The sequence below is a fragment of the Manduca sexta genome, chromosome 8 (assembly GCF_014839805.1).
Source record: "Manduca sexta isolate Smith_Timp_Sample1 chromosome 8, JHU_Msex_v1.0, whole genome shotgun sequence".
NCBI lineage: Eukaryota > Metazoa > Arthropoda > Insecta > Lepidoptera > Sphingidae > Manduca > Manduca sexta.
In genome coordinates, this window is record NC_051122.1 from 6,755,864 (window position 1) to 6,782,292 (window position 26,429).

The window sequence follows — 26,429 nt, forward strand, 5'->3', positions numbered from 1 at the left end:
TAGAACGCGCTAATCTTAAGAACTACTAAACCGGTCTTGAATTTTATTCACTAATAGGAAGCTACATAACTCCTAAGTGCTATAGGCTCTTTTTATCCCGAAAAAATATTATCCCGAATTTGTTACGCGGGCGGAGCCGCAGGCAAAGCTAGTAATTCGTATAGCGGTTGATGTCACTCTATTTAATGGAAGTACCAAAAGAGCAGTAAACACAACCTATTAATTGATATCAGAACATTGGCGACATTTGTAATCAAACGTTATATTAATAGCAACTAATAAATTAGCAGAACCAATATTTCTCCTGAATGTATTAACTCCGTGTTTGAATATTTAGAGCTAATATGCTATCAAATAGCACTAAACGAAATGATGGGAATATGGTATACTAAATAAAGGCTATCGCACACATGGCAGTAACATTCGGGGCTGGTGTAGCATTTTTTCTAGGAAAACTTACTTATTTTAACTAAGATTTTTACCTTTCACATGTACGAAGTGAATTGTTCATAAAAATGTTAAAAGATTTATTCATAGTTACGTGAAATGAAGACAAAAAACAGTCTACGTTTCTTTAAACTGGCTTTGTTAGTTTCGAGAAAAAATATGCAATACATCATGTAAAAATAGCGCATTATATTATTCTTCATACAAATTACTTATTCCAAGAAACGAGGTAAATTCATTGAACAAATCAAGCTTCACAAAAATAAGAGGGATATATTTCATGTTATTAGCTAAAGCAAAATTATTGTGTATTTGTAGTTCATACTTAAATTGACATAAATATTTATTAATTCTAGCATTTGGTACGTCTGATTACCTTTCTGCCTTCTATCTGTACCTCATAATTCCTGGAACAAGATTGTAACTAATATTAGTATACAATAGATTGTTCCAGTATTCGGCAAAAAAAAACTTACAATAATTAAACACCACAAAGGCTGGGTTAATTCAATGATTGAGGCATTTTAGCAATAACTGTTTCGAGAAAACGGAATAGTAAATTATACCAGAAATGAGTCCTGGATATTTAAATGTCTTTCGTGAACAATTCACTTGCTTGTTTATCTATAATCTATACGAAAACACTCGAAAGTGAAAAGGTTGCACGACCGGACTGCATAGTTGGACAATACGTCATTCATTCACAAATGCTTTGCATTAGAATGTAAATATTTTGTTCGAAATTCAAATTCAATTCTAGTTTCTTTTTAATAATTCATTCTCTTTTTTCATAAGGTCCAAACACAAATTAAATATTTCATTATTTATCTTTTCTGCATTAAGTGAGTACATTGCACTCCACTTTACCAAGCTGAAGCTGTTTTGACTGAGCCTGATTTATCTCAGACAGAGTAATTACGTTCAGTTATAAGCTACGAATCACGTGACACGAGTACCGGGCACAGATAATTAATTAACGGCACCGCAGTTCAGCATCACACGTGGTGCGCGGTGTCAGATGACGCATACAGGTGATTACTTTGAGAGGATATCGAAACTCCACGCGAAAGATAAGTGGGCAAATAAAATTAAGTTTTACATACCTATTTTATATGTCATTAATATATATACTACGTACTAGATTTGGCGTTCCGAACATTATCTGTGTTCAACTGAATTGAACTGCAATCCATTCAAACTGACTTTAGTGTGGTCAATATTGACAGCTTGTGGTTGTGTACAAAGTGGCGCTCACGATATAAGAACTTGAGTGTAAGTCTAAACCTGGATTTGAATAAAAAATATTAGTCAAATAAGTAAAATTATTTATTATTCAAGTGAATGAATACTCGTAGGTTATAACATAATATTTTGGTTGGCATTTTAGGTCAGATTTTGAACAAATAGTTTATATGGACGCTCGTGTTTATAGAATATACGTCAACGCTTATAGTAAATAAATTCTAAAATCCATTTATGAATAATTTGATTAATGGTTTCAAATGTGGAATGAAAATTGGAATACAATTAATTTAATACATATGTAAATTATATTTATTTACTAATGTGGATCTTTGGTATAAACATAATGATGCTTATTTGTGTTTGGCAATTTATTCTAAAATCAATAAACAGTGATCCTGTATGTGTACATTTTCATTTTATTACAAAATACTAATTCTGATGTGAAAAACAACATTATAATACAACGGAACATGTCAGTAACCGAGTATCTACATAATCGCTTATAATAGCAAACAGTGCAAGTATATAACACAAGATAGAGAACTAGCATAATGTTTTGTACGGTTTATTCGCTCAGGTGAAGAAGCACATCGCATCCCGGGCAGATTTGTATCTGTTGAAAGCAACCGCAGCGCTTATTTAACGCCACCTACACGTTTGATGATATATCTTTCTTTACCACTTCCAAAAAGAGCAGGTTCCCAATTCGTGTGTTTGAATCAGAAAATATATCTTAAATTGCCATATGTTAGGTCCATTTAGTTGTTTTTGAATAATTCGTGTTTGAATTTTATTACACCAAAAAACATACCTTAAAATGTCATACGTTAGGTCCATTTACTTGTTTTTGAATTAAATGGACCTAACGTATGGCATTTAGGTCTATCAGTGCTTTGCATATTTCAACCTTTATGGAACTATGGAAAACACACTGGAACCCTTATAGGGTTTACCAATGTGATACGGGATTATGAAACTTAATATATAATACATAACGTAGTAATTCAAATTTAGTTGGTGTTGCTTTTATGAACTACTTTTTTATACTTACTTATAATGATATTATAAGAAATATAACCACTTTGAATCAATATTTCTTATGTCTTATTTATAAAAGTAACCAATTTATTCACAAGTAACAGCCAACACAATCGGACCAATATTTCAATCAAAATTTCTTAAGTCTTACTTATAAAAGTACCCAATTTCTTCACAAGTAACAGCAAACACAATCGAAAATATGAACAGCATCAGTAATAATTTATTGTTGCGAACTCGCGTTCATAAATTGAACGACTAAAGAAACGTTTCCGACATCTAGTTTCGTACACGTACAAAATTTCCCTGCAATAGCAAAGTAAAATACCTCACGACCTGCTTCAGTGATTATTGTTCAAAGTTCTATAAATCCGATCACTTTGTGTACTTAAACTGTGATTTCTTCGTTGAATTCACTTTCCACAGCGAACAATTTTACTTTATTTTATCGTGGATCGACGAAATTACTAAGTCTGATTTTAAGTTCATCGTTCTAAAAACATGATCATTAGAAACCTGGACGTCATCCATCAAGCATTAAACATACCGTTTGCTTCCAAATTAACTGTCTTGCAATTTTTCATGGCATATTATTTCAAATAACATTTCGTGATATGTTGGAATGAAGAGTTTGTGCAACAATAAAGCGAGGTAAATTATTGTTTTTTTAAATACTAATATAGTCTTTGAAACCTGAATTACATCACTGATGAGACTATCAAAATCCAAGAAATTCAGTTACTACTTTTCTACATTTTTGTGTAGTGGTATATTTCTCAGCTAATTCTTTACTCAATAGCTGATAATTAAACGTTATCATCTTTGAGGCTATACTCAAGATATTCAAAGGAGAAAATGCATTCCTAACGGCAAGCCTTGGAATATCCTTCTTTTGTCTGAGACCGAACCTTCCCGCTATCTACAATAACACTGCCTCTACTATAACTTAATTCCAAGCAGAAATCACTTTGAGGCAATCCAATTTGGCTTAATAACTTCCATATTTTCAGACGGTATATACTCTTAGTACTTACTGTTTCTTTTGAGTTTATTTATTTAAGAATGTTAGGTTAATTTATGAAATTAATACTGAGAAGTATACAGGCAATATTAGAGAAACGTTTTTAAAAGTCTTTCTATCATGCTACGATTTCTTTCGCAACAAAATAAATGCTTGCATTATTTTATGAAACGCACGATAGAGTAATATTTTATTTGCAAAACCGACTTATTCCACATACAAACTTATACCTTCATCAAAAATAAAATTCTACAAAATGCTATTTCTCCAATTATTTCACCATTCCAAGATAAACTTGATCAACGTCAAAGGATTAATTCGGTAGTTTCTTACCCTTGATCCAACGATCACTTTATACTACCTATCCAACTATGTGCCAACGGTAGTGTCCATAATCAAGAAATTAATCCCACAGGATCACAATCCGCTCTTTGCAGAAGTACACTTTTAACTTTCATGAAAGTTTAATTAATTTTCTATCAGAAATATGCAAACTATGTACATTAATTAGTGCCAGCATTCACAGATGTAGTGCGCACTGTTGTATATACTATTCAATTGTTCTCTTCTTGCAATTTTCCTAAATAATTAAACGTATTAGCGTATGAATTCTAATAAAACAGAGGATTTCAAGAACTATTAAAAAGACTTAACGTTTAATTTTCAAATTATCATTCCTGTAGTAATAACAATAGAAAAGCGATCCGCTTGCAATCCATACTCTCCATTTTTATTATTAGAGAATAGAAACGTTTTCTCGCTCGAGAATGGTGGCAAGAAACTACAAAAGGGGCCAAGTGAGCCGGTCTTACGGCGGTAAAGAAAAACTGCGAACATTCCGGTGAGCGAGCAGACTGCTTTCTGCTTATTGAAAATTGTATTACCTCAGAATGTTACAGTGGAAATTTCACCCTTATTCTTTTATACGTATGTGGGTTGGTAAAACTCTTCAAGTTTTAAAACTAACATGCTTGTAAACTTTGAATTAACAATGTGTCCAGATGGAAGAAAAAGTCAAAGAGTCAAAGCAAAAGGAACAGGACCTGAGCGGACCAAAGCAAAAAAAGAAACTGAGGCAGATTGTTTCGAATGGGCTTGTAGCGTCGGCACGACCTACCGCGAGAACCGCGGCTGCTGTACGCAAAGCTCCTACAAAAAACGTTACCATTACTTATTGACTAACTTCCTTAAGCGCTTAAGGTAAAATTTATGAAGTTAAAAAAACAAGTCAAATCCGTTAACGGAAAATCTTCCGCCTTTAATCGCAGTGACTATGCGTAAAATTTACCGAAAATTACATATTCATTTTTTAAGCTATATCAGTTTTTTTATGGAAAATTATTTTTAATTATTTCAAAGTTATTTATCGTATATCCAAGATATTATGTCGATTAGAATTACTGCATCAAAATGAATTTATATACAAATAATAAAATAATTATATTTATAGGAGGTAATTAATGTATGACTTATGAGTTATTGAATCATATTTACTAATATTATTACTTTTGTATATAATACTGTTTACGAGCATAAAACCAGGCTTATATAAATACACAAAACACTTTAAAAAATTAAATTAACATTCATTCCATTTGTAAATCTCTCAGGAATATAACTATTAAAATCATCAAAAACCATTGAAAGACTTCATAGTGATTAAACCAAGATTTTTAACGTGGTCTTTTTAAATTATAACTTGTACATCCGCTGGTAATAATTTGTTCCCAACTGTGACCTTCATTAGGGCAAGGCAGGTACCAGTTTTTTTCAACTCGTGTTCGACCATTATCTTGTAATCATCGGTCTAACATCACGACTAGTATTTTATTCCTTTCCATGATTGCGTTATATATATTTTTGTTCTGTTTGCCTCTTTAATTGAAAGATAAATGTACGATTGTTTAATTAATGGTATTTTGATTTCCGTCTCGGAACAAGTTTAAAATCAACGTAGGTTAGGAAAACTTTTTTGATAATATTAATGACATATTTAATTTTAATATGAACTTGCCAATTCTATTTATACGCAATGAACAATAATTAAATAAAATTGAAAATTAATAAAGTTAGATAAAACATTTAAAAAAAAATATTTTACATATTTTATGTATTTATGAATGAACAATATGTATTTATGAATTCTATTTATGCACAATACACATTAATAAAATCATAATTACCAGTTGGAGTATACTAAAAGCATGTTTAATTACTAAATCAAAAGCTTTCAATTTATGTGTCATTAGTAATAAGTTTTTATTATAAGCTACACACGCATTTATAATAAAGATGTTCAGCAACAATTAATGTAATTATTATGTTTAGTTAATATATTTAAAAACACTTAGCTGAGGGATATTTCGAAAACTAGCACGGGATTAAATAATTAATTTTTAAGCTCCTAAAATAAAAGAATCTTAACTACAATAATTATATAAATTTTATCAATTACTTTCCTGATTTACATCACAAGATTCACAGTAAAGTCAACCAGTCAATTTCGAACGAGACGCAATGAAGCCCAACACGAAGACGCGAATACAACTTGAATATCCATTATACGGGATCCATTCAATAATGTCAATAGAGAAGTTACACAATATCCCAATATAGGCGACATCATATCGATGCCAGTAAATCACGTTTTTGCAGCGAGTGTTTGAACTAAACCCGCAAATATTCTGGGAAGAACATGAAAAAGCTTTATTGAACCCCTTTGATTTGGCTGCTGGAGATTGCGACGGGAGGTGATTTTCGTCCCAAATCTCGGGACCCCGAATGAAAACTCGTTTGCATAATATAAGACAAGCCTAGTATCGGGACTAAACGCAAATAAATGGTTCGTTCGAGTTAAGACGACAATTTACCGGATCAATGGCTCCAAGATAAATTCGCGACCAGACCTTTCAGAATACAAAAACTGTCGTATGTTTTTGATTACTGTAATGTCGAAGACTTTTATATGTCCAACTCGTAAACACCGCTGTAAGTGATGAAGAATTTCTTGTTTCAAAAGAATTCGTGCAGAAAATCAGATAGGATTCTGGCCGTTACCTATAAAGGAATTGGTGAACGTCGAAATTCCTTACTTTTATACGTTTGCTGTTTTATACAGTGAATTATTGGTACGGCTTTGTCTGTTACTTTATATTATGTCAAGAGCTCTGCATTTCTTATTTTGGGATGGTACGAAATGATTTATGATACAAACAAACTTTGAATTTACAATGAGATCAAATATTGCAGTTTTTAAGCAAGCATTTCATGCTCAAAGCGACTTTTTATTACGACAATAAAGCGTCTTAATAACGTTATGTGTATAAAAACATTTGAAGAATACTAATTGAGCTCGGGTTGAAAACTTTTCGTTTGCATAATGTGGTAAATACCCATGAAATGATGTTTTAATTAGTCATATTAGCCCACAAAGGGTTAGGCGAAGGCACTCACAAAGTTTTATCGAATCATAAAATTATGCCATTTGTCATTACCAGACCTACATTGGCTTACAAGTCTGAACCTTGGTCGTCAAACCAAATGACCAATGACGTAAAACAAAAACCGAACTCGATTTGTATTGATAAGAATTCAAAAATATATAAAATGACATTTGACGTAATAAAATTATCACCCGCTTTCATCCACCATCACGGAATTTTTAAAACAAAAGAATAACAGAACGTAATGCTAAACTCCACTGTTCGCGTTTAGTTTGCCTAGGAAGCTTTGGCGAGAAACTCAAGTCGAAGTAAAGAGCAAGTAGGCAACTAAGTAGAGAAATTCGTGGCCCCTTTATTCCTAAAAGGTGTAGGTTAGACAAGCACTAGTCCCACTTTGTTTTCTTATTCAGTTCCGCTCTCAACGACGTTTGTTTCAAGTGTAAGACGCCGCTCAGATGGTAATAACTACATTATCTACGCGCGTTAGCGAGAACGCCCCGATCGAAATACATTAGCAACCAAGTGACCCTACTACACCTTATGGTAAGTGGAGTATCAATAGAATGTCGACTAATGAGAGATGATCCTCGACAAAATTATGGCGGCCTATTGGAACTGGATATATACAGTCTGATCCCGGAACGCGATACACTTAATGGGCCGCTATGGCGTGTTTTAACACCTTGTGTACGCTAGTCGCTATCCGGGCGGATATAAAATATATCCTACCACCAGCAATTATACGTGCAGCGTATGCTATGGGTATATGTATATACAACATACTATAAATATTTGTAACCAGTTTTGTGAAACTAAAAAAAATAATTGTAAAGGCGCGTCTATCACTTGCCATTTGAATGGGATCTGATTATGGTGGTCCAAAGTTCTTAGTTTAAATAGGTAGTTGGTCTTATGGTAGCGCCACGCTATCAATACAGCAACACCACTCAGATATTTAAGGCTACGAGCAGACGCTTGCTGGAGTTGGGGTAACTGTCAGTATAGTGTTTCTCGGCAACAAGTTGAAAGCGTCTGTGCGTTGCCTAAATTGTAATACTGCGTGCGTGGCTGTTCATCCTCATTAGATCATACATTTTAAAATTCTCAGTAATTATAAATTACTAGTTATTCGTAATAATGTTTTATGTCTAAACTATTAGTAATGAGGGATTATTATGTATATTTAATAATTTATATTTCAATATTTTATATTGATTCGATTTATTTTTTTGTTGTTTTGTTCTAGGTAAAACCCACAAAGCAAAGTAGTAATGCCTAATGTTAATGTAAAACTCTTTAGTTAGAAATTATTAAATCATGTTCACATTATATGAAACCATTAAATGATAATTTGTATTTGACTAGATTATTCCGCTCTTATGTATAAAAACCCACGGTAATAAATATTAAATCAAAACCCACAAAGCGTAATAATAGTTATAATTAATCAATATGCCTAACTATGAATATGTATAAACTGGATAATTTATGAAATACCCAACCAATTTACAAAATAATAATTTTCATGCAAGCACAGTAACAATAAAACTGATAAAAAATTACAGTCGCTAAAACTTTTGCATAAATAAAATGCTTTATTCCGAACGAATTTACGAAACAATTTAAAACGACAAAACCTTTCAAGACATTTTAAACTGTCTTGTCTTACCCATAGTGTTTATTTTTTAAAACCACAGCGCGGTACTTCGCTTAAGAAAATAGAATCGTTTATACAATTTACTAAAGGCACTCAAAGGCTAAAATCCCACGCACGCGCTATCTTACACAAAGAACAGTGATTTTTTTGTTCACTATTTGTCGCTTCATTCGCTCCCGTTTAAATATTCCTTCTGTGCATAATACTGGGCGCTAGTTCACGGTACTTTCACATTATAAACTTGCAAATCTGGTCATTCGTGTGTAAAATATGTATCTTAAAATAACCATTGAAATATGACACCTAAATAATTGTATTTAGCGTTGATTATTTCTTTACAAATCTAAACGAGAAAAATAGAAAACGTTTACAAAGTAAATTGGATTGTAAGCTTAAAGGAAATTCCGTCAATCGCAGTTACTGGATAGTTGTTGATGTTAACGCAATCGTCTTAGTGAAGGCTTGGTTCGGTGTTTGCTGGTCGAAGATAAAGCGGTAGACACAAAGGCCTGGCCTGGGTTGTGTCAACCCCCTTTGCGAGGCCTCGGGAACGTTAAGCGACGATTGCCCTCACAAAAGGCATCCGTGACGCCCCTCCGCCCTCTTTCGGCTGCAGAATAGAATCGAAAGAAAACGAATCTCATTCTATACCGACGCTCATTGTTTGAGATTCTTTCGCAATTGCTTTTTCAATTTTACAATACCTTTAGTTTGGCGATACGTCTTCCCGTATCATTGCTGTGATTAAAATATTGATAATGCACCGGAATAAAGGTTAAAATATACCCATATTCTTTTGAATTCGAAATAGTAGACGAGCAACACAAAACCTATATACTTATACCTATATATTCCTTCATTGATATGGCGACAATGTCTTGTTAATGTAAGAGTTATAATGATAAATATAAAACAATTCTTCATTTATGCACTCGTTAAAAAACAATAAAACATCATTAATTTGCGTTGTTTTTATTACAGCGGTGTCGACATTCACATCCTAATTATCCTAAAAAGAGAAATTAAAAACCGGTGTGAATGACTCTTACAATATTATGACACAATTCAGCGCAGATCAGGCTTAGGGTTTGGAAATGTCGATCTTGGGTGTCGATATCGAATAATTTTATATTTCAATATTAAATTTAAATACCACGAAGGAAAATAAAACACATGTATTCTATAATATTTTCATTTAATAATACTATATTTATATACATATGTAAGTAATATGGATCAGTAATTTATACATCGAAAAACGATTTTGTTTAACAGCATTTAGTTTATTTTTTATAATCAATACAATTTCTATACTCATCGATGTATCTCAACATATAATATAAAGCCTAATCCATTCTTTGTGCTATATTAAATAGGTATCGATATTTAATATCGTACTTTCAAGACCTGTGAACATAATACAATGCTTTTTATACAGCCGGTTGAGTGATGTGTGCCGAGTCACGTGTCTTGACGTCTCGTACCGCGTTTATGCACACACATTCTATAAGAAAGCCGCAGCCTAATTTAAAATTGCAACACGCTACGTGACACGGCGCTGATATTGTCTGCGACTTCGTTTTATAGCCTGTTGTGACATTTAGTTTATCCATCTAAGATTATAGCGCATTAAACTTTAAAGTTATTGTTCAGTTCATAAATAGTAATAAACGTTTATTAAAATCTAGCGAAATCCAGCCAGTTTGAATAAAGGCTGTTCGAAATTCGAATTGATTTTAAAAGACGTTGCTTGTTCAAAGATATAAAGATAGAGCACACTGAAGCCCGTATTAGCGAAGACAATGGAAACTAGGAAAAAATAAGTGTCCTTGTTCCTACTCTACCCTTTGTTTCTAGCTTTCGACTGTCCGGTCTTTCGACATATTCCAGTTCTCAAGTAATTTTTAAAGATCGTCACAGACCGCCTTTTGTTTTTAATGGAAACGTACGTGACAAACAATGCAATGTGAAAGATTGTTTTGTGTGCAAAATAAGTTATACGGAATTTGAAGTCCTATAAATTTGATGTGTCATTTACAAACCCAAATCGTGAATGTAATGCCATTATACCGCTATTAACACTCAGATACAGACCGACAAAATCTCAATTTACTCACGAGTCGCAAAGCACATTGCTTGCAAATTAAAAAGCACTTAAACCGACCGTAAAGCCACTAGGCAACAGTGTCACAGAATAGTCAAAAACAATAAGTAAACAATCTAGACAATGCACACTACCCACTTAACGTAGCATGACGGTTTGTGGGTTAAATGTGCCTAAGACGGGACACCGCTCGCCGCTCATCGCTCGGCGCCAACGCGTTTTGGCAACTCGCCTGCCGTTTTGATGATTGCACGCGCTGACAAGTGGAAGCGAATATGCATTTATATTTATCACTGGATAATGTGTATTTTGTGTGGGGTTTTATTGGATCCTCGGACTGGATCTCCCAAACAGCCAAATGAACGATCCCAATCTTAATCTGCAATCCGATTCCGAGAATAAACCAATCAAAATAAGGATGTAAAAATCCTTTGTTCTGATTAGTCCATTTTTGAGAGATCGAAAATGGCGGTAAGACGGTTGACGTTGATAAGGTTGGCGGTCATAAAGATAAACCCTTATGCAATATGTATGGAAATCATTGTGTCTTCACACAGAATGCACGCCCATGCACAGGGGTATATTTTTCGCGGCCTTAGACACGGAGTTAAGTGTATAATCTCGTGGTTGTAAATTTACATTGAGACCTGTAAAAGCCCGCGAACAAATCCCCTCCTTTACCCTTTGAGTGGAGACTCATCCTAGAAAGTTCCAATCCCTCTCACACTTATTCACTCTCCATCGGACCCCTACAGTCACGAGAAGATTCCAATTTCCCACTCTCAGGTTTTTAACGTAGACTGCATGGTCGCCTACACCCAAAAATAAAAACTATAAATTGGAGTGAGATAGAGACTGATAGAAGGAGAATAAGACTGATTATTAACTCCTATACATTACGGAACCTGGGAATCTAGATCGTTATAGTTCCAATCTTATATTAGTAGCCACAAAGCAACTGCGTAAAACAATATTTTCCTCAAAGCAGCGGCACATGTATAAAAAGTCTTGGATCATTGTGACGATTCTTCAAAGACGGTATAACAAGAATAAGTTATTTAGAAAAGTCTTTATGTCCTTCGTTTTATTTATTTAATATGTATCTACAGAGTATATGAGGAAAATATTATAAATACAGAAAACGATACGTACATAAATATCCAGTTGGTTTAAAAAATAACAATGCATTATTCTACTTCCTTTAATATACATTGTACCCTGTACTTCCTTGAATAAGTCATATATATGTTTGTGAGTCATTTAATATTTAATGAATTTTGCAAGCATATTTATGAATTACTCTGTTTTTTTATTGTTTTGAATAACGAGATGACTTAGCTGTTAGCCAGAAACACCATCACCTTGACTTACAAAGTATTTTCACTGCGCTCGCCATCCTGAGACATGAGATGTTAAGTCTTATTGTGTCCAGCGGTTACACAGGCTACAATGTCCTTCGAACCGGAACACAACAGTGACTACATACTGCTGCTTGGCTGCCGATATAGACATTACGGTGATATCTACCCAGGCGGACTCTCATGACATATAAGCGACCCACAATCAGTAGAAAAGAATAAAAAAACGAAATATATTTCTTTTCTTTGTATCAAGAACTGGTAGTGTTAATATTGACGGACTGTAAATATTATTCAATTCACAGGTTCAAATAAATTGTTTAATTTTATTTCACCACAGAAAACCAAGATATGGTTCCGTGGCACAACGTAATGACAGCCTATAATAAAAAAGTGACCAAAGAAGCTGATTGGAACAAGACAGGAGATATCGGAAATATGACGAAAAAATGTACTTGTACGTGACTGCTCGTTTAAAGGCACTTATATAAGTCAACATTCACTGTATTTGATTTTTGTTGCGAATAAAAAACTTGCATATTAGACTGATAAAAAAAAAATATTCTTTGGAGCCATCAGTGACGTAATCGGAAAGGGAAACCGACACAACATATATATACTAATATGCATAAATGCGGTCTACAAATCGTTCTAATGGTAATTAAACTCTACATAAAGAGAAGCTGGTAAGAATCGAGTAGTACGGACCTTTCCTCTGGGAGCCTTGATTGACCTTTTTCTTTATAATTATAATAATATCAGCCCTGTATAATATACTTGCCCACTGCTGAGCACGGGCCTCCTCTACTACTGAGAGGGATTAGGCCTTAGTCCACCACGCTGGCCTAGTGCGGATTGGTAGACTTCACACACCTTCCAAATTCGTATAGAGAACTTCTCAGATGTGCAGGTTTCCTCACGATGTTTTCCTTCACCGTTAAAGCGAACGATAAATTCACAAAGAATACACACATGATTTTAGAAAAGTCAGAGGTGTGTGCCCTTGGGATTTGAACCTGCGGACATTCGTCTTGGCAGTCTGTTCCACACCCAACTAGGCTATCGCCGCTAACCTTTTTCTTTAGTTTAATGTATTGATTGGGTTTAGTTCATATCGAGTATCGACTGTATACAAGTATGTTCCCGCTAACCGCGCCACAATGGTCCGAGTACAAAGGGTCGCGAACCGTCTGCACTACAATGATTAATGTCCACGCACTGGCTCATTACACTTCTAATATAATTGTTTCGAAATCTGTTTAAACGACTAGATGAAGCAGTCAATTAGTTTGTTGTACGAATAAGAACAAACTTCATAAGTACTATACTATGTTACACTGAGTTTTCATAATTTTTATAAAAATAATTAGATACCATATTTCTAATAAATACTTATTATAAAACAGAAGTCACTTTTGGACACCCACACTGCTGGAGCTAGTCGGGAGATTAATTAGAAGTTGGAAATGGAATTAGCAAATATTTAATCCGGTTATTATTATAGTACATACATCACACTGCACACACTCTCGCCTTTTTTTCTTGATCCTTGAAATGGTGGCAGAGGCGCATCTGGTGCAACCACTTTCAGCCGTATGTATTTCGTACCATGACGTTATAGGGTGTAAGACACCAAGTCGGACACAAACTCTAGACTCCGGGCTGATGCTGAGGAGAAATACCCTGTATCACTTTGCTCGACCCGGGAACGGATTCCGGGACCTCAGAACTACAATCATACCGTAACAATTACGCCACTGAAGCATTAGACTAATTCACATCAATCATTATTTCACATTATCCAAATCTAAAATTCATGTTAACGTTAGAATATTAAGCATTTCCTATGAAAAATAGAAACAGTTTTGAAATACCGATGCTTAATGGAAAGCGAAATCTCACAGGAGCACAATTACACAGAAACCTGCTCACAATAGTCTGTATCAACTGACTAGACAATGAGCGTGGGCCGCGAGCTTCAACGTTCGAATTCACGAATTTATACCAAACAGGAAAACTTGCCAAAATAAATAACGTGTTGCAATTTCTTTGTCAAGGAACCAGACAATACAAATTTAAATACATGTTCTTCCGAATCAGGCAAACAAGAACTACATTAACTGATAATCAGATCTGCGTCTTCGTTTGTTACTATACAATAATTGTAATTAGGTTTAAATAATTAATTAGACAGTGAACGGGAAAGTCGAACCATTTTGTAGAAAGTGAGTAACATAAATTGGCGAAAATATGTGTAGCGTTTATCTTTGTTTCATAAACATAGATACTCTAAAGTGAAAATTACCTGATTACTAAAACTAAATAAAAAACTCAATAATTATATAAACATTCTTATTAACTCTTGTATTATGTGGTTTATTTGTAATGATAAACACAGTGTTATCATAATACCAAACACTTGAAGGTGTACTCATTTCTATATAGATACCACATAAAGTGGCGATAGCCTAGTTGGAACTGGAAAGGACTGTCGTGACGAATGTCGGCAGGTTCAAACCCAAGGTCATGCACGTCTGACTTTTAAAAAAGTTATTTGTGTCTCTGTAAATCAGCTCTTGCTAAACATCGTGAGGAAACATGCATAGCTGAAAACTTTATTATAAACATTTTGAAGGTATGTAAAGCCAAACCGTATTAGGTGTTCTAAGCTTGGAGGTCTAAAGGCTAATTTCTTAGTAGTACTTTCAACAACGTATTTTAAAGTGCTTCGGAAACTAAGACTTTATGGAAAAACTAATGGTCCAAGGACAGATAGAAGAAAAAAGATCTAAAGGCAGATCCTTCATTCACTGAACTGATTTGATTAAAATGGCAACATAGACAATAACAGAGTATATCCGCAGCGCTACTAACTGACAAAAATAGAGAAGCATGGGCAGATCTGCGAACATCGCCGAGAAGATTGACGATGCCTACAACTTTACATAATATATCACTATCCCACAACCACGACACATCTGTCAAGAGTGCTCGACTAAGAAAAAGAAGTAAAGGAGATCCGTGCCCAGTAGTGGGGCAGTATTAATACAGGGCTGATTTTACTATTATATTTTTTCAATCCGTGATAACTATGTATATATCTAGCAAGACAGGACACTCAATGACAATGAATCTTGTTTTCCATTTAATTTGAACTGCGTATATTAATTTGCATCAGATTTAAAGAAGTCACTATACCGATCTAGGATAAAAAAATTACTTATATGAAATTATTACATGAAAATGTAGGGTTATGCCGGTAAAAAATAATATTATGACTGATGCTATGGCGAGGCATAGAAATGTTAATTAAAGATTTATTATAAAACCAATCTTCGTTATAGATGCATCATTAATTGAATTATCAGACTTCAGCTTATATACTTATTTGAAAATTAATTAGTAACTGACATTTATTTAATGGCAAAGTAAATAAAAATACAAATCCAATAATTAAAAACGGAGGTTGAAATATTAATTACTGCTACATATATCGCGTTAATTACCTTCATGGCGGAATATGTGGAAAATAATAAATCATATCATTCGTGAGTCGTTGCTCGGTTATTTACCGTGTTGTTTCTAGCGATAAGCAATAGGTATGTCATTTACCAAGTATTGCATTTGTTAACAAATAATGTAACCTCACGCTTTTTGTTTAAAGGGTAGACGGAGACTTGTGCATTTATAGTTGATTGTTATTTAGGATCCATCACGTAATAGAGAACCTATCAATCAGTTCCCGTCATGTGTTTTTCCATTCGATTGATTCGATTTAGGAATCAAGTCTATGTCACCGATTTTGTAACCACTAAATGACGCAACCAGCAATAAATCTATTGAAAGTTTACGTGATAAGATGAACAAATTAAGCCTTTTTAAACCTACCTTCGCGGAAAAACAGATAACTCTTTATCATACACTACTAACTACTATACACACAATAGACAACAACAATATTTTGTAATGACCTTACCTGTTAAGAACTTTAGCGATTTTATTGAAAACATATTCAAGCAAAAGGATACCTATTTACATAACTCTTAATAGTACATTTCTTGTAGAAACAATAATACAATTACAATATTTCATATATTTACGATCCTTGTTCAATTTTTATTCAACTCTACTATTAAATCGGGTTTAAGAACTTTGGCGATTTTATTGAAAACATTTTCAAGTAAAAGGATATCTATGTAGATAACTTTAATTTGTACGTTTGTAGTACAGACAATAATCAAATATCATTATTTCGTGTAAATACGTTCCTTGTGTGTTCAATTTTATTCATCTCTACGAGTCCAATTGGTTTTAAGAACTTTAATTATCTCATTGAATACACTTTCTACAGTCTTGTCGTATAAGTTGCTTTCTTTTTGTCGATCAGACTTTGTTAAGGCCATCTGTATTTACTTTACTCTCTCCGATTAAATATTAAATTAAACAAAATAAGTATCTCTATTAACTGTTAACCTTGGAACAGCTTTCCATTAATGTTCAACCATATGTGTAAATAATTAAGATCATTTTTGTTTCCTATTACGTATACCATTTTCATTGCATTTTATACTATTGAATTCCAAGACGACTAAAATATAACCCTAATAGTAAGAGTGATGACTTTGTAAATGGAAACAGAATTCAAAACTTAAGATTACAAGATGCTATAGCACCGAGCTGGTTACCCTACAGCATTATTACTGTTTTATTAGGAACATAATCGTATATCTACTCTGATGTTTAACTACAGAAATCGACAAAGTGGCGACACCTTACTATCAATTCTGGCATACGATAATTAAAGTAAAAAACGAATTTATACTTAATATTCAACATATTAAAGACTATTTTTAATGTCGCACGCTAAGTGCAAACGTCTTCCTTACTTATCTGGTAACGATATTCGCTTGATCAGCCAAGCAGAGAACCACATCAAAGCCACAAAGATTTCTTGACAAATGCGAAATCACTGTTATGTTGCGCTATAGTATACGAGTACAGTGTTCACGTAAAATGTGATTTTAAACGCAATTTTGAAAATATGAAGTCCTGTCTCATATATTTATATAATCCGATAGTCTCTAAACTTATCGCACTGAGTACATTTTAATATTGAAATTATGTTCTTAGCATGAGATTACAGACAGTCCCCAATACCTCAAATACATAATTCATAGGAAAATGACTTGAACCTTAGCTATATACAATCTAGGGCCAAAACGAAGTTAACGCGATTACGTATCGAATTTTCGGGATAGCCACCATGTTTCACCGATTACGTGCATAGTGACCTCACGTCGGCCATCAGTTATCGCACACGTGACGTCACAGGTCTGCCAACATTTTGTTATCGACTACACGGAATGACAGCTTTTGTACGCTGGAGCATCAAAGCGTCCATTCTTTGCGCTTCTATTGGATACTGTCGTTGTATTTCTATAACAATTCATAGCGAATTCGAGGCCGGTATTGTTGGAGTGTGAAAAAGCACTTGAAAATAGAATTTGCATGGGATTATTAGAGTCCTTATTTGTATGATTCGATGTTTACATTATTAACCTTATTGATTCTTAGGTATGACGACTACCGTGAGTGCTATGCAAATGAGAAAATAATTGCTTGTAATTTTTTATCTTTTGTTTTAACTAAAAATATTCGGGACAAAACATGTCATGCATCTAATAACCGGAGTAAATAATATAATACTTCATACCCTTAAGGGGTATGCGCAGACTTAATCATCAAACCTCTTAAAATATTCTCTAAAGAAAACAAATGAAGTATTTAAAATAAAATGTGCGTCGAGAAAGGAAGATGAACATAATGAATATTACTCAGAAAGTATTTGTAGTGTAAACTATATTAACATATTTAGAAAAACGCCACCGCACAAAAATAGTTGTAAATGGATGAAATCCCGTTGTCACTTAAAATAAATAACACTGCTCACTTAAATTTCCTGTTTATTTTCGTCCCCCCACTTCATACGACGCGGCGTGTCTAAATGTAGAGACCGCACCGCGCGTAGATTTAAGGACTACGTTTTAAATTCCCAGAAGTGTAGTAAAGGAATTTCGTTATGAGAAAGTTTTAAAATAAAACAAGGAAGTGTACGAGTTAATATATCAGCGAGACGAATAATGTGCCCAATTAATTCGCGTGTTTAGACAAAGTGTTTATGAAAACGCATGAGTTGCGGGCAGGCGCTGTTAAACTACGTTTCCTCAAATCTGTTGTTACACGTTTGCAACGTTTACTGGAAATAACTCTCTAATTTTATCTTAGTGCAGCTTTACGATGCGGTTCACTAGTTACGCGATCTGTAACGTTTTGTTTTTGCAATCTTTTGTACACATCCGATCGGTTTTTGAGTTGGCATTATCGCTATTTTGATTTTATTTATCATTATGATTTATTTATTTATATTTCCATACGCCTTTAATAAGAACGAAACTATCAATATGTTCCCAAACTTGTATTCACGTGATAGCGTTTATTCGTAGCATTATCTTTACAATTATACACAAAATATGCTCGAATTTCGAACTCTGAAATTCTTATACAATAATTTAAATAAATTTCATCCAAGTTGAATTTAAAATCCTTATTTCACTTTCCTTTTAGGTCAATAACATATCGGTCAATGTCAAAGATTGTCCATTGATTACTTACAATAGTCTTACAATGGCGGAACGTCTGCCAATAATTTTGAATGAGCTAACTCGAGGTTAGGTTGTTAGCTGCGAATGACCGTTTTAAGTAGGCAAGTGGTGTCTAAGCTAGCATCCTGTTAATATAGTCAAAAGCGTGCGTTCAACCATATATGTTCCCCAGCGTCAGTGTTCGTCGGTCACAATATTTCGCATCCGCTTATGTAAATAAGGACAAACGTCGGTAGTTGGAAATAGACCTTTTGTTTTTAGCAGTGAATACGCGTTGATAATATGTTAGGAGACTCAATACTATTATAATAGTGTTATATTTATTTTTTATGTTTTACAAAGCAATTACATTAGATGTTACCACTTACTGATAAGGCTTGCGATGTTTTACGTCGCAAATGGCAGTTTTGTTTTGCGTTAATTTTACACATATAAAAACCAAACCCAATGATAACAATATCCTATAGTATTGACAAAATTATTGTTTATCATTATTGGATAAAGAATTATTGTATATTTAAAAATAATATTTGATGATTATACTTGTTATAATATGAAACGTTTGACCTATAGAGATAACGCGAATTTAATCATATTTTTTAAAAAATTGTAATATGATTAAATTACATACTCTTCATACAATTTTAGTACCACACAACCGTACCGTATGTTTGTATTAACAAGAAACAGTTCACAGAAGATAAGATTAAAGTGTCATATACAATTAACAACCCATTTAACAAACCGAAGTTACGAACTCCTCCATTATGTATTACAAATAACAACTTGAAAATTACTCAATGGACACGAAATTACAAAAGACTTTTGTTTTAAAACTTACCTAATTGACCAAATGCTTAAGACGTTTTCACATCAAAGTTTTTGCTTAAAACAAAATTCGAGTTCCCTTAGCAGCTGGAGATTTGTTTTGTTTACAAAAAGAAGTCTCTCGTAAATTTCGTGGTGAATATTTTTGTATTATCATAATGAGTTCGCGTGTCTACTGAACACGAAATATACTTTCGGAATCGTGGTATTAATAACATTACAAGATAGCGTGATGATAAAATTAAACGTGTGAATTATTGGGAAGTAACACGTCATGGTGTAGTGTACAATATTTATGACATCATTTGTAAAAATGTTGTCGGAATTTTATCAGTATTATACGTAGACAGAAACCGATGATATTTGACTGCCTCTTCTGTGATTCAATTAACACGTAAAGCTTATTTATACATTCAAATCTAATCGAAAAGTTTACTTTAATTGTAAGTGATCGTTAATATCTCAAACTGTGTCTAGAAAACTAGAATACCTGAACTTACCTCTCCAAGATTGACGAACCCGTGTTCCACGGCGACTGCATCCGCCACGTCCTTCCCTTCTGGTATGTGGACGGCCCATGTCGACGTGTAGTGAGCGAACGTGGTCTCCAACAGCGACAGAACCAACACCAGTATGGCTGACAACGCCACAGCACTACGCGCCATCGCACGCACACTCACAAACTAGTACTTGTCAGCATTGCACGCACACAAGAATGTTTAAAATGTCAGTTCAATCAAATAACGTAGATGCTTTGATTGATGTGTATTCCCATGGTTCTATGTAAAGAAACTGTAAAATTATGATCTGGAATTTTGGAATGGTATTAAATATGGGAATGTACTACATTGTCATACGCAATCCGACGTGGGCGTCTTTTATTAAAATTGTCATACAGAGAATATTTTTTTCTTTCGTTTTTTGTACCAGCTTATTAGTCCTTTTGATCCTGTGTCTCAAGAATGGACTAAAAAGAAAGTAACTGAATTTGTAACTAGAGGTAGAATCTACGCTCAAACGTTGTTTTAAGAACATCAAAGCAGATCTGAAAACGCAAAATAAATCGTTAAAAATAACAATACGCATTTATTTACCAAAGTATTGATTGCAAACAAACGTTTTAACCGAAGTAAATTACCAATCAATCGGAAATAGGTTTCCGACAAATTAAAACTTGGACGAGCGTGCGAGGCTGCGATGCCAACACTTCCACAATAAGTGGGTCAAGTATATACGAAGGACAAAGCTACAAACTGAACATAGGGCTGTCTGCTGTATCGTTCTTTATTATCGTATCACAGGAAAACCATTAATCACTGGTTTCCATCGATATACTTCAGCCTACTTTCGCCTAAAGTATTGTCTGGTTTAACATTTCCCCTATAAACAATACATCTTTGATCTGCTTTTGCGATGTTTTACAGGATTTTCGCCGCTTTGACCTACATCATAAGATTTTATGAGTTTTTAGCTCATTAGCGTTCAAAATAGTTTACGTAGGTCATTGTCCTCGCAAGTATTTTTGTGTATTTTAGTAACTCGTTAGGAACATAGTAAATACATGGGAAATTTTATGTTGAGATCAAAGACAGCCTCTCTTGAATTTTTTAATCGTATAACAAAAAGGTGAATAGCCGTGATATTACAAGGTATCTGAACGTCTTAGGGAGACCACCCACTTTAGCCATGATTTATTTTGGCTCAAATTGGATGGGTGGCGATATCATGGAATAACTTATTCTGGTAACGTGCTTGGTATAAGAAAAATATTTAAATATATAGGTGCGAATTTTCGTGAAAAAAAAATTACTCGAAAGGTATATGAACCTGTGACTGAGCCTGCACGTAAAACCTAATGAATATTAAGTCAATCTAAATTCAAGGCACCAAATGGTTTGAATAATGTTTCACTTATTCTACTAAATACTTAGTCATTATTAGTCATATCAGTGTTATAAGTGCGCGTTACTCGAAATTATTTCTATTATGCCAAAAGTAAGTACGTTATAAGTAATTTATTTTTATTAAGGATAATTAGTCTGTCAAGTTAGAGATATATAGCTATGAACTCTATAATAGTGTAATTATCGGGTTATTTGAAAAAGTTTCTTTTAGTAAATGGATTTTACACTCGAATATATATTTAGGTATCTTTTAATAAATGAATATATTTATTAGAAATACCCTCAGGAATACATATTTAAATGATATATAATTTATTTACTTAGATTATAGAATTTATATTATAATTCCAATCTTATAGTTTATTGGTATTTCAAATACTGTCAGTAGCTTGTGCATGGCATGATCGTCGACAGGTCTAATCTCTTATCGCCACTCCTTACTTATATAAACTGAGTATTCTTTGTACGCGAGGAAAATGGATTTCTAGTCCATTTGCTTAATGAAATGAATTTATTGACTATATTTTCATCTACATTTAATTATGTTTAAGCGATAATTATTTGAATTTTAGTTATATAAAGTCAATTTATTAGTGCAAAACATTAATCGCTATATACATATTGATAACCTCAATGTGTACAATCAAGATATAAATGATGTTTGGAATGATGTCACAATGCTGTTTAATGTTTTGTATTATTTTGTGTATCACAAACATCCACTATGTTATTTATACAATGCGCGTACTAGTACCATTATTTAGGCTGAATGGAAAAAAATGGCTGTCATTTGTTTTTTTTTTTATTTACACTATATAATCTGTGAAACTCCTCCCCTTCTACACTAGAAAATCAAATGTAAACAAACTCTGTTTCTGATAAGTCTTGAGATAAATAACTAGTTCGAGCCTAAGTTTGGAACTTTAGCCCGAAAGCGCACATTAAAAACGAGTTCCGTTTTGTATATAAAAAATGTGATGAGTGTTTTCGTTTTAATTTTACCTTTAAAACGAAAAAGTGGGACAGCGTCGGTCACAATCGCGCGTTCACCTAGACTGCGGAATCTGTTATTTACAGTTACCATCGACAATTATTTATCAAGCAAACGCATACCATACCGGCACGTAATTTGCATAGTTATTCAGTCAAAAATATACGTTAAACAATTAAACGTAAGGCGTTTTTTAATCTTATCTGCGAGTCCAACGTTGTAAACATTCGCGACGGAACGTTTTCGCACACAGCCCACGTCGGAAAGCGAATGCATCGATAGAATCCGATGGGAAGGACCAAGATTCCGTGGCACTTAGACAATAGTCCGGTGAGAGTCGGCGCCGCCGTGACGAGCCCACGAGCGTTCACCTCTCGCATCCCATGAATATCACACGATACGAACTGCTCACGTTTTGATTAACAGCAACAACCACTACGTTGTACAGTGATTCACTACTGTCATTATTATACACGGCACAACTGTCAAATGGCGCGTGAATAATAGAGCCGCGGCGCACGAAACACAGCCGTCACGTCCGCACACGTGATGCTGACTGGCTCGGTTGCTTTGCTCTCGGTCGCTCGCCGCGATTGGAGCCCAAAACGGCGTCAGTGTTGCCGTGTTAGTGGAACTTTCCGCGATTTAGGGAAATTGCCCGACTCTACCAGACTCTATGTATTTTAAAATGTATGTAAAAATATTTTTTGGTTTCTATATTGAATGGATTTGAAATGAAAACTGGAAATTTTATATAAAGTTTGGGAATATGTGTAATTTTACTGATTTCAGTATGTATATCATACAACTATGTATGTAGCGTAAATTGCTTTAATGTATATTTGTTGTGTGTTTATATATATTATAATCTCTACATACTTTAAATATGATAAACGAGAGTCCCTCTAAATAACTACAAAGTTTGTGGAGATCTTTAAATCCTTGTTAGAAGTTAAGAGAAACTCGTTGATAGAGTTGAATGAAATTTAGTACATAATTACAAGTTCTGGATTAATTTATACATCATTTGCCGCCGGAAAGACTTATTCCTCGAAGAACATTTACATGGGCGGGGCCGCGATTAAAACCTAGTGGTTAAATTTGTCTTCTTAGACATATTAGAATCTGTAATATAGCATGACCTCTACAATCACCCACAGTCTATATTATAAACTAATACATAAATGATTCTATCATAACTATATTCTAAACTGATTCAAACGTCATTTTGATATTTCTCTCTAAACGATGGGTAAGTATATCAGGAAACACTAAACAAGGCTATATACATAATCCGACATGCATCACGCTTTTTACTGACCCGCGAGGGTCAGGCAGTGGCGCATCGTGAGTACGAACTTTTCGCCCATGTGATCCGTCCTATAACGTGATAGAGGTGAACCTATCGCAATATCGAGCACAAATTCCGGGCTGGTATTGAGTAGAAAAATCCAATATCGCTTTGCCTAGCCTGGGAATCGAACCCAAGACCTCAAAGTGATGGCGAGACACGCATGGAATACAATTACGCCACCAAGGCATTTCACATAATCCGACTTCCCTTTATATTGGCCACATGTCTCAATGACGTGCCTTAATATTGAAAGATTGGAACATTTATTGACGCTAGGTACACCTGAAACATCAATGTACCTCAAATAAATCTTTCCCTCCGATGCCGAAATGCCACAATCTTATATTAGGGGTGGCCGTGTTTTTGGAGCAAACGCGCTCTGAATACGTTATTGTGAACTAACAAAAAATCGGTGAAGATTGCTACATCGGGTTATTTATCGATTCCGTAGTGATGTATTCGATTTTTAAAATATTTTTTTTTGTGTTTTTCAGTCAAGCTCTATTCAATAACAAATAAGCTCGCAGTCGCGAAGGGTTCATACCTATAACCTGATACCTACCGACTTTCCTTTATATAGAGTTTCTGTAGAATCTAATTGTCTACAGAACAATTTTCAGACCGCATTTATGCATATTAGCCTAGTTGGGTGTGGAACGGACTGCCGAGACGAATGTCCGCAGGTTCAAATCCCAAGGGCACACACCTCTGACTTTTCTAAAAAATCATGTGTGTATTCTTTGTGAATTTATCGTTCGCTTTAACGGTGAAGGAAAACATCGTGAGGAAACCTGCACATCTGAGAAGTTCTCTATAAGAATTTCGTAGGTGTGTGAAGTCCACCAATCCGCACTAGGCCAGCGTGGTGGACTAAGGCCTAATCCCTCTCAGTAGTAGAGGAGGCCCGTGCTCAGCAGTGGGCTAGTATATAATACAGGGCTGATATTATTATATTATTATTAGTACATATATGTTGTGTCGGGTTCCCTTTTGGAAAATTTCACTGCCACTGTATCTCTATGATAATTTAGAATCTTCATTGTAATTGGTATGCGGGTTTATTTAGTTGCATCCGTCGGTTTACCCCACAACTAACTCCTATATGGGTTCTAATTGTTTGAAATAGACAGATTGTATAGTTACGGTTTAGGATATCCCGTGACCATGATGGGATGAGAACTACCAATAGGCGTCGCGACTCGCGTCTACTAACTGAATAATTACGGACCTTCTATAATTTAATATTCCACACACTTCTCATTATTATTTACATACCAACGCCTTTTATCCTCAAAAAGGTAGACAGAAGCGCCTGGTGCACCGACTTTCCACCGTATGAATTCCGTCCCATGATATGATAGGACTCTAGGACACTATCGCCATATTGGGCACAAACCCCAGACTCCGGGCTGACACTAAGTAGAAAAACCCAATGTCACTTTGCCCGACTTATATACCCTAGTAGTAGTCGTACCGTAACACAACTATGCCACCAAGGCAGATTATATTATCTAATTAAAAATATACAAAGCCTTTTGCTTACTGCAAATTATCACTCCTTAAAAAAGATTTTTAAATATTTGTTAGTACATTTTTTTGTTTACTTTAGAGGGCTTCTATGAAACCAATTAAGTTGTAGAGAGTGGGCGTGTGCCTATATAAGTTTATAACCTATCTTTATTTTGTACGTAATTCGGTATTCAATTGATCATCATTCTTTCTTGCCTCAATTTTAATTTTAGTCTATTCTTATTTTAAAACTTAAATGTATCATAAGGTTAAAGGAAGCTAGTGCAGCAAACATTTAAAGGGAAAACATTGCATTTTTAGTTACAACTTCGTCACGTATTATGTAAATATGTATCTAAAATACCATTAAATTAATTACAGTGTTTCCTTTTGAGTGTAGAACTTGAATCATAGAGTATACTGGCCAGTCTTATGACCTTAAACTAAAGTGTAAATTAACCTGCAGAGTTCGCAGAGAACTCTCTAGCTCCCCCGTAGAGCGATCTCAGGGCTTCCTACACTCGTACTTTACTAAAGTTTCTCTATCGTCGTAACAAAACTAACAGCGTAATGCTACCATGTACTAATGTTGTATGCATGAATTTATTTATTCTTTACTAGCTTTTGCTCGCGGTTTCGCTCGCATGCAAGAGTTTTACGTGATAAAAGTGCCGATATATATTGTCCAAGGATAAAAAGCCTATATCCCTACCAGAGTCTCAATCTCCATACCAAATTTCATCGCAATCCGTTGAGTAGATTTTGAATTTATCGCGTTCAGACAGGCAGACAAATATAGAAGGCGACCAACAATAATCGTTATATTTCAGTCAATTTACATAAAACCGTAATATACTATTAACCTAAA

At 34.3% G+C, this 26,429-nt stretch overlaps 1 protein-coding gene across 13 annotated transcripts in view; it reads right to left on the bottom strand.

Moving 5' to 3' along the window:
• LOC115446596 (furin-like protease 1) overlaps positions 1-23,274 on the bottom strand; it is a 203,414-nt gene extending 180,140 nt beyond the window's left edge. For 2 of the 13 annotated variants that reach the window (XM_030173319.2, XM_030173399.2), the window contains exons 1-2: positions 23,104-23,273; positions 20,304-20,610 (exon numbers count right to left, since the gene is read on the bottom strand). In XM_030173319.2, the coding sequence (XP_030029179.2) occupies positions 20,304-20,468 (165 nt within the window). In that variant the 5' untranslated portion in view covers positions 20,469-20,610; positions 23,104-23,273. Of the gene's footprint in view, positions 1-20,303; positions 20,611-22,709; positions 22,809-22,997 lie in introns of those variants that run through there. The other 11 variants (XM_030173390.2, XM_030173350.2, XM_030173325.2 and 8 more) reach the window with 11 other exon arrangements.
• Positions 23,275-26,429: the final 3,155 nt, after the last annotated feature.